This window comes from Perna viridis, chromosome 7 (assembly GCF_037379345.1).
Source record: "Perna viridis isolate PV_CMFRI_1.1 ecotype Kerala chromosome 7, ASM3737934v1, whole genome shotgun sequence".
Taxonomy (NCBI): Eukaryota; Metazoa; Mollusca; class Bivalvia; order Mytilida; family Mytilidae; genus Perna; species Perna viridis.
Genome location: NC_142451.1, coordinates 10,327,260 through 10,338,037, shown reverse-complemented (window position 1 = coordinate 10,338,037; position 10,778 = coordinate 10,327,260). Strand labels below are relative to the sequence as shown.

The following is a 10,778-nucleotide window of genomic DNA, read 5'->3' as shown; positions in this document are numbered from 1 at the left end:
TTCCAGTACTTTAATTTCTCCCCAGGTCTTTCCAATCTTCTGGGCTTCTGTATTAAAATCTCGCCATTTTCTTGATGTAATTGTTGGCATGACCAGTTCTTGTTTGGTCCTTTGCCATAAGTTGTTATTGCTAATTTCATTTGGCCACTTTATTCCAAGGATTCTTCTTAGGCACCTGTTTATGAACATGTTATACTTGTACTATTTTGGTAGGTGCAACAGTTGATTGCCATGTCTGATCCATATGAAAGCACTGATTTAACATTAGAGTTGAAAATTCAGATCTTTGTAGGTGTTCTTAGTACTTTGCTTCTCCAGATTGGCTTGAGGATAACAAAAGCTTGTGCTTTCTTTTTCCTTGCTACTTTTTTTCTGTAGGGTTTTTTCTCCCTTAGACAATAGCTTTCGCTGAGGAGTTCCATCTACCCGGATTTTCTTTCTGGATTTACTTCTATAGCCTTTGACTATCCAAAGTCTTTCCACAAGGCAGTGGAGCAATTTGACCCATACTTGGGTCAAGGTTGACGAGTGCTTGGGCATATCCACATGCTGGTGGGCCTACAAACTGCATCTCTGGGGTTCTTGCTATTACGAGATCCCCTTCAAACTTAGCCTGAGATACTGGATCCCAGTTGAGATGCATTTCCATGGGGAGGCGTTGGAAGGAGTATTGGTAGTATAGAGGCTTTGTACTGGCGGGGGCAAGATTTACGCACTCGACTCTCCCTTTCGCCTACGAATAGGCTAGCCAGGGGCAACCGTAGATCTACAATTTTGATCCCAGTCGCACTAGATGCGTTTCACTACCCTGTGGTGAAACACCACCAACACATGCTTCTGTAGTAACCCTAGTAATTTTTCAGAAATTTTTGTGTTCTTCTATTTTTTTTCCTTTTGTTGCATTTTAGGGAAAAAATCCAGGAACTTATGTAAACCATAACTGGTCAAAACAAAATAGGCTTTTTCTAGTATCACTTTTATTTTTAAGTTCATGGAAGTAATAAGTAAAGTCCTTTTCTGAGACATTTAATTCTCATTAAAATGCTGCTTTCTTTAAAAACAAAATTTGCTATTTATCCAGTACTTAGGATGAAAATGATAATCATTTGCTAAAACACCATCAGGAAAAGACTAAAAATGTGCACTACATGTATATTATATATAGCCTCCATGTTTGACATAAATGTACAGTTTTTGTACACTCACTCAGGAATGTGCAATACAAGACTGGTACCTGTATGATGAATGTCCTTAAAAGATAAAAAAGAGACATCATAGTATTGCGCTGTTGTAAGCATTGTCATCGTCCGGTGTTGGGGACAACCTGGTTTCGAATAACATGTATACTGATCTTTATGAAATTATACCACAAGGTGCCATAGCACAGAAGGAAGGTTGGGATTGATTTGGAGGTTGTCACTTTAACATTTAGGAATTGGGGTCAGAAACAAGCAATATTGTGATATCTGGACACTAACTTGATTATATGTGAATAGATATATTTGAAATAGTTCCACATGATGCTATCCTAAAAAAAAGAAAGACGGATTGATTATGGGGGTTGTGACTTGAACCATTTGGGAACTAAAGGATCAGAAACAAGCATTTTTATGATGTCCGGAAAATAACTTGACTATAAGTGAATGGATCAACACGAAATTATACCACAAAGTGCAATTCCACAAAAAGAAAGCTTGGATTGATTTTAGGAGTTGTCACTTGATTGATCTAGGAATTGGGGGCCAGAAACAAGAATTTTCATGAAGTCTTAGACAAAAACTTTAATACATGTACAAGTGAATGAATCTCTTTAAAATAGTACCAGAAGGTGCCATACCCCCAAAGGAAGGCTGAGATTGATTATTTGGGCTGTGGCTTGAACCATACAGTACTAAGGGGACAGGACAAGTATTTTCATTATGTCCTGGCATTACTTTACTTAAAAACAATGGATCTCTTTAAAATTGTACGACTTGCCATACCCCCCCCCCCAACCAAGGAAGGCTTGGATTGTTTTTGGGGGTATACTGGAACCATTTAAGAATAAGGTCCAGAAAGAGGTCACTTTATTCTGGTCAAATTCTTCTCATATGTCGAATAGTAAATTGGAATCAGAAAGAGCTGTATCAAAACATTTTGAGGTTTGACCTTTGCGATCATATCAAGCTACACCAAGCAGAGCATTTTAATTTTACCAGGTGAGAGAAACTGGCTTTAGAGCTTCTCATTAGTAAAAGTCATTAATGTCAAAAATTATATGGTTGTTGCATAATATAATAAGCACTTGTAGTTCGAGATGGGTCAAGAAGATTCTTAAGATGGCATTACTTTGTCGGACATTTTAATAATCACAAATCCTAATGTTTTGCTGTATCAGGTTGGAACAGTGGTGGATCCTGGGGGGCCCAGCCCCCTTTAGAAAATTTTAATTTTTACAGGGGGGTGGGCATGTCCCCAAACCTTCCTAGCAATTTCGGATCACTTTGTGATCCTGTCAAGAATTTTTTTTTGCCCCCCCCCCCTTACCTAAAACTGGATCCACCACTGGATGTGGTGTCCATACATGTCCCAACTGGTCAGGGTTGGTCTTCCAGGTCACGTACTCCACTAGGAATACATTTTTTAAAATTCTGATTAGGAACATGATAAAAGAAATTGTCAAAATAGTTGATCTTGAACATGATTATTTTTTATTTGATCTTTTTTGTAATCAGGTTTTATTTGTATCCTCTGTATTAAAGCAATGAAGGTTGTAGTTTCTTCTCTATTCAGGGTTGAACTTGGATATTCAAATTTTCTGTTTTCGTTTATTCATATCTTGGGATTAGGTGAAGATTTCATTAGTTACAAGAGGTAGAAAGGATTGACACTGTATTTACCATACCTAATACACTGTTGTTTTGATGGATCACCAAACATGGCACCCACAGTTGAGGCAAAACAAGAAAAGTCCAGCAAAGAAAGCTTGTGACATGTTTTTGTAACAGTTTCCTCTGCAACTACTTATCACAACCACTTGTTACTTTAGATATGCATTATTGTGCGATTCAAATTTCATTATTTCAGGTGCACTTTTAGTAGTGTAAGATTGAAATCCATTAAATACCACACACCATTTTGGAGACTGTATTTGAAGTACCTTACAGCTGCCTAAGTAGCTCTTTCACTCTAGCAACATCAGCATCCTGTTTGTTGACTTTGTTTATATTTTGACCACATGATTTACTTTGCTTATTTTTTCAAATTTTAGTGTGAAATTAATATTTTTACTTTGATGTTGACAATCCTCATTTTTTTCCCATCAAAATCAAAATTCCTCCCTACAGCCAATTGATCCCTTGATTACTTTCAGTGAATGTGTCAATTAAAATGACCATTAAGATCAAATTTCATTTTTAGAATTCAAAAATAGACGAATTAATCAGACAACAAAACAGGTGTATTCAATTAACATTTTCTGAACTTACAATAATATTTAGGTTCACCTATGGACAACAACAATATTTAGACAGACCTTTTTTTTTCTTTTCTAGTTTATTTATAAGCAGAATTATGAATGGAATTTTTGAGTATCCATATATATTTTATCTAGTACGACAGATGGAGAAAAAAAAACACAGGTTTTAAACAAATTTATTTATATTTTTCACATGCTTTGTTCAACAAGTTCTATAATTTAAAAGCAATAAAAATGGCACATTACTTTTGTTCTGACAAAAGCCGACTTTACTAAGTATGAATACATGTAAAATTAATCAAAACCTGTATTATAAAATGCCATAAATGTATAAAAATATTGACCAACCATTCTGACATAAATAAAATCTGTTTCCATGATTTGCATAAAATCATTTAGTCAGTATTTCCTGGAATAAGTTGCAGAACTAATAACCATTCTTATAACTTTACATTGATTGCAATATGTTAATTTACAATGACATCAACAAGCTGTAGATATAAACTGATACTGGAGAAAAATTTATATATAAGTACAATGAAAGATAAGGTGGGCAAATTTGTGACCTGTAACTATCTGGCCTGGGTTTCATAAAAGAATCTCAAAAATTGAGAATTTATTCAAATCCTTGAGGTTTTTCCTCAAATCTTTAATTTCAAGTGATTTGATTGGTTGAAATTTTAATTGAAGGATTTGAGATTCTTTATTGAACTAGGCCCTGTATTACTACTGTCCATTTAAAATATAAACTTTATGAAGCTACATAAAAAGAACTTGCAAACTTGCAGTTTCGTAGACTTTGACTCCTTTTTCTTGAAGTGGTTCATTTATATCTTGTCTACTATAAAACTGGTTAAATCTTTAGGTAAAAAGTCATCAAAACTGTTAACAATCTTTTACCGCTGGACTTATTATTTGTCAAGGCAGGGCTGTAGAATTCCCATATCATATTACCAATGACAAGGGAATTGTAACATCTTACATTTGTAAGTTTTCCATTTCTGTCATGGGACAGTATATTTTCAGGCCAAACTTACTTGGTGAAAGCAGAAAATTAAAAAAATTCTAGAGCACTACCAAGAAGTTTGTTTGTGGAGAGTAACAGTGTGTTAATGCCATAAGTACAATTGTATATCAGAATCAAGGAAAAACTTTTAAGTATTTGATAGCCATTTACAAGTTAACCATAGCAGAACTGGACAAGGTTTAATATTTCTTGTGTAACAATGCATAGGTTTTAACATCAATATGAAATCTTATGCTTTTACAAATTGAAACACTTCTTTCTTTTTATAATGCAAAAGAAAAATTTTGGCCATTTCATTGGCTTACAAAATAAAGAAGAAAGTTAACAAAAAAGCTGAAAAACTTCTATAGGTCTATAGCTAATGCTGTTTCTGTATTCACACATAAAACCACACCAAGGAACAAATTAAAATGGGACAAACATTTCTCATTGAGGTAGAAATTTGATTTAAGTCAAAAATCTATCATCTTGAACAAGACCTTTAGTTTTGGCTATCATGCTTAGGTTTCTTTTTTCATTCCTTCAAATGAAGATGAAAAATTTCTTAACCTAATTTAAAGCTGACTTACCAATGATATGAAGTAAAATTTGGAGAAAACATGAATTTTTTTTGCAATAGTTTGAAAAAATGTAGTTAGATGTGAAAATATTGCTTGTAAACAATAAGTGTAGAATTTACTGTTGTTTTAAGTACATGGTTTTGATGTCCCAATTTCTGACACTTTAGACAGTGCAACATGAAGTGACAGAATACAAAATAACATACAAACGAATTGAGATCTTTGTAGTTAATATCTATAATAACCAAAACATTGCTTGTATGATGAATGTATTGTAAATTGGATCAATATAGCTATTCATAATAACCAGAGAGGGTGGTTCAATCACAGAAAAAAAAAAAAATAGACAGTTATATTGCAGTTTTGAAATGAGATAAGCACAACAATAAAAACCCAGATGCTGTTTTTATATACCAATTTTTAACCATACTTGTACTAATCATCGTATCAAAATTTTCCTAACACAGGAATATCTGCACAACAAAATATTGGAATTCTTCAATAGCTAACAGTTTACTGACAATCTAATTTTTCATGACTACTCCTAGGTAAACCACATAAATATTTCATCTAAGTACTGTCAATTTGTCAAACTGTGCAACATTTATTATTGTCCATGGGTTCATTTTGTTTATTAAAAAAATAGTAACGGAGCTAATTCTAAATGGTAGAAAATACATATCCAAGGAGAACTGTCAGATTCTTTTTAAGATATTTGAAAGCAGACCAAAAAGTGGCCATTTAATATTTAAAATTTCCAATAATAAGCAAACAGCAGATTGTCGAGTATGTCAGAACATCTTACAAATTCAATTCCAAATTCAAACTGAAGCCATAAAACTTTGCAAGTAACTATCAAATTACAAATCTAAAAATCTCATGATTTAAATTTAAATAAAATGTTAACTTTTTTTCTCATTGGCAGAAAATTCTGTTGAAAAACATTCATTTGACAAACAACTCCCATTGAAACATATAATTGTTTCATGTTCCCATAAAATACAAGTAACTGAAAGATATAGAGTAAGAGAGAGAGAGTATTTAGAAAATAAAGAAAAAAAATAATACTGTAACACGTACACAATCACACTATACAATCTCAAAATAAAAGTGGCCATTATATAGCTTAGTGCATGCACCATATACTTTGTTCATATAAAAATCTGACATCATCACATCTCTAATGTATCACATGACCATTAGGAAACAGATACTACACAAACAAAAACTAAAACAAAAAACAAAAAAAAACAACCAGTAATAAATGATAAATTAAGTTTCATTCAACTTCATTTACTGTACAGTGATTTTTTTCTCCCCTCAAAATGTATACAGAACTATTAATTTAACTCAAAACAGCAGCACAACAATTAATTATTAAACTAAGCTATTTCTAAATGAATAGCCAGCCAAAACACATTGTTCTTTGTCAAACAGAAGCATCTTGCAAATTGCAGAAGATATTTGTAGAAGAAACACCTTTAAAATCTGGAATCTTGTACAGAGTATGATTGTAAGATGGCAATATCTATTTCCCAATACTCACATTACTTAAAATAACATTAAACATAAAACAATACCTTGCAACTAATGTGACACAGATATAATTTCCATTAAAACAATAACTACCAATATAATATTTTATCTATTTACAAAATCATACAAAAAAACAACAATAACTATGTACATGTATAAAAGGCACTAACTGTTTAAGGTATTTACTATGTACATCACCTTGGCATTTTCTTTAAAATGAAAGCTCTTCAGCTGAATGTGAGCAGTTCATATTTTACACTTCAGTTATCTCCCTTTACACAATCAAGCCATTTCATTCATAAAAGGATATGTCAAAGAACTGGAATCTATTAATGTTTAGTAACAAGCTCTGTTTTAATAAAATAAATTAATAACCCATCAAGATGAAGAAGCATTGTTCTCTGGAATACTTTACAGTAAAGAAAAGTTTCTTTTTGATAGAATACCATATTGGATATAAAAGCTTAACACACCAATTTATATATAAAAAATAATACTCCTGTCCTGTGGACAAAATGGAAGTACAAAGTACGCAATCAATTCATGCATAAGCAAACCAATTACAATAATAAGCACTAATGGTAATTGTCATGGAAACAATTTGGAAGCGAACACATTGTTTCTATGGAAAACTAACTCTTAATGCCTGATGTTACACTAATGATTATAATAACTTCATCTGTTTTTAGAAATAGAAATGGTAAGAAACAGCATTTTAAAGCAGAAATTAAACCCATAGTTGCTTGTGAATGGTGCTGGAATCACCGAAAAGACTTAATAAAGCTCTAACAAATAAAAAACTATGAAGTGAATCTTAACCTGTTGAAAAATAGATGTATAACAATGAATATTGGTTTGAAAACATTAAAAAAGAAAAAAAAAACTTTCACTGCAAACTACAAATTACAAGAACCTTGTTAATGAAAAGCCCTGGCGGGAAAAAGAAATATTGTACTTCCATTTTTTTCAAATATGGGGGGAAATTAATGCATCTGAACTATCCATATATTTTACAACACAAAAAAACAGGCAGTTTCACTGCTTTGTACTGACAAGGAAACAATATTAACTTAACTCCAAGTATTCTCACATTGTTTTAAAAAAATCCTATAAAAATACTCAACTATAAACAACCGTCTTTTTAATAATCAGATTTGGAACAACAAAAATAAATGCTGAACAATAAAAAATCTCTTTTGTGATAACAACCTTATTGCATAAATAGTTCAAATAGGCACAAAAATAATTTTCCACAGAAAAAATTACTCTGCATAAGTAATTCATACAGGCACAAAAGTTACATTGTATTAATTTTATCTTTAGCTGCAGCTTGACCAAATGGTATTTCATACTAAGTATGGGATTATTTGCACTGCTGAGCCCATTTTGGCAGGATTCTCCTTCTAGCATTGGTGAACCAATAATTGATTTGGTTTATTGTCAGTCCTGTCTGTTTGATGAGCATAGCTTTCTCATCATCATTTGGGTATGGGTTATCTTTGTGTTGTCGTAACCAGTCCAACATAATAGCTACAGCCTATAAAGTAAAACCAATCAAATTACCTATAAATATCATTGTGTTGAATCATCATTTAGTGATCAATTAATAGAGATTATCAATCCAATGTAAAAGTTCTGACCCATGCAAAATTTAGAAATCAATCATCACTGAGTTTGGCACTCAGTGGTTTGTGCTTTTCTATATAGAAACCTGGAGCTACAATAAAACAGAAATGGTATTTTATGGTCTAAGCAAACCTGTGGGATAGACCAGGGACTTAAGAAGACTAAGGCAACCTATAGGGCAGACCTGGGGTTTAAGAAGACTAAGGCAACCTGTGGGACAGACCTGGGATTTAGAAGACTAAGGCAACCTGTGGGACAGACCTGGGGTTTATGAAGACTAAGGCATAGATCTATTTATTAGAGTATAGTTACATCCATTCTGAAAAATTTGAGTAGTATCCATATAGTTTTTGTATGGAAAGAAAACTTCAGACAGTTCAATACAGAATAGCAATAACAGAATGACCTTTACCACTTCCCCCCAAAAAAAGTAATATACAAACAGACTGGCCAGTGGGGTTGATCTCACATTATCAATGTGATGTCATAATTAACACCAGGGGTGTCCACTATCATGACAATATCAGTCAATGACATTAGTGATTGATAAACAGCTGCTGTAGAATCTGTCCTATATATATAGGTCAATGAATAAATGTCAACTATCATTTTCACTGATTTTGTGACAGTTTTCAATATAAGGAAATACCAAATATTTACAAATAATACTCATGCTTACACGCCTTTGAGTCAAAATAGACATTTCCATGCGTATTGAAGCATTTGCATAATTCACTTCATCTCTTACCATAGAGTACTGCCCTTGCCCAAACCAGTAAAAATCAAGGATGGACTGAAAAATTTTGTCTAAAATTGAAAGTTACCTATTTGTTTGATGTAATACATAATGTCTATCACTCTTCATTCAAACTTGTAAATCAAACATTGAACTGAATAATATCAGTTACTCTTACCTCCTTTGGTAAACTTGGATGTTTCTTTGACTCAGATTTGTTGCTATGGTTACTACTGCTACTAACAAGACTACCATTGTCATTGTATTCTGATATTTCCTTTAATGATTTAAACTGACTACCAAAAGCTGACAGTTCTAAGTTCTTCTTGGCCATTGGAGAAGCAAACATTCCACCCTGTATCTGTAATACATCAAAACATTATATCTATATTTCTTACTATTTTCATGGAAAAGTTTATAAATATAAACAGGGTTCAAATTAGCGTAGATCAGAGGTCCAGACCCTCCATTTCTGATTCAGGACTTATAATAGTTCATCAACATTGGTCCACATTCAAAACAAAACACTGAATCTCTACTGAATAACTACAGCTTATATCAGTAGGATTTTTTTATTTGAAACCTACTAAAGTCCTGGACCCTGATCATCTTTTTTACAATCATATGTACATCTCTAAATGTTTATCAAAACCTTTCATTAAGATGACTTTGCATTAGCAAACATCATATAAATGATATCATAACTAGAATGTGACAAAGACGTTAAACATCTTTTACATACATCTTGCTCATGTAAGTATTGTTCTAAGTGTGTGAGATTTAGTTCAGTCAGTAATTGTAGAGCATGGGAGTGTGGGGGAACAACAGCAAACATCTCTCTAAAAAAAATTTGTGATTGTTCATTAAATTGATGAGTTAAGATCTAAAATATATTTATATATAAATGACAAGATCCAGGTGTTTTCGGCATTAAAATACTTGTTTTCTGTTGAAAGTCCTACCATCATGTTATCCATAGGAACAAATTTATGATCTTTGGTGGGTGTTTCCATCTGTGTCATACCCGGAACCATCGGGCCTCCCATTGATGTTGTCACCTGATTCTGGGAGTTAGGAACCTGGAACGTCGCAGGCTACAACAAGACAAAACATCAAAGATTTAATATTTACTATTTGTGTACTTCTTTTTTAAAATATTTTTGGTACAAAATATCTTTAGTATGTTGTATTTTGCTGTTAGAACAACTTCAGATTCATTTTAGTCTGGGCCATTTACAATTGTTTTCAGATGCCATTCCTTCGTATAAAGCTTCATTTAACACACTCACAAAAGCACAGAGAATGAGAGGCAGATAGGAGTATTAAAATAAATAATGTTTAATTACCAGAGAGCCACAAATAAAGGCTTACAAAGCTCAAGGACTACATATTGACTCTGTTATATACAACTTTGACAGCAAGTAAATAGCCTATTTTCAATTTAAAAAAAAAAAAAAACCAAATTCCATATTTATCACTACTTGGCTACTTAGACCGACCCATTTAGGACAAGGATGATAATATTACTACAACCAACTTTTACATCTGTGGCAATTTATGTTAATAATATGAGAAGTCTCATTCTTTGTTTACAGATGACAAAAGATACATAAATTAAACAGAAGGTAATGTATTCACTAACACCTGTAACTTATCTCTTACATTTTTCTTGGTTATTAGGAAGACTATGTCATATTTTAAATTACATAGGTGTTAATTCCTTCTCACCACAAGCACCTCCACTGTAGGTGAACATACATCTTGCTCACAGTTTGGAGTTGAACCACAAATTTTAGCAGGTGACATTAACATACATATGTTCTGTATATATATCTT

At 32.5% G+C, this 10,778-nt stretch overlaps 1 protein-coding gene across 3 annotated transcripts in view; it reads right to left on the bottom strand.

Annotated features, from left to right (window-relative positions):
* Positions 1–3,617: 3,617 nt before the first annotated feature.
* Positions 3,618–10,778, bottom strand: part of LOC148611272 (uncharacterized) — a 40,853-nt gene continuing 33,692 nt past the window's right edge. For all 3 annotated transcript variants that reach the window (XM_088591671.1, XM_088591672.1, XM_088591673.1), the window contains exons 5-7: positions 9,905–10,036; positions 9,121–9,303; positions 3,618–8,117 (exon numbers count right to left, since the gene is read on the bottom strand). In XM_088591671.1, coding sequence (XP_088447797.1) covers positions 7,944–8,117; positions 9,121–9,303; positions 9,905–10,036 — 489 coding nt within the window. In that variant the 3' untranslated portion in view covers positions 3,618–7,943. The remainder of the gene's footprint in view (positions 8,118–9,120; positions 9,304–9,904; positions 10,037–10,778) is intronic.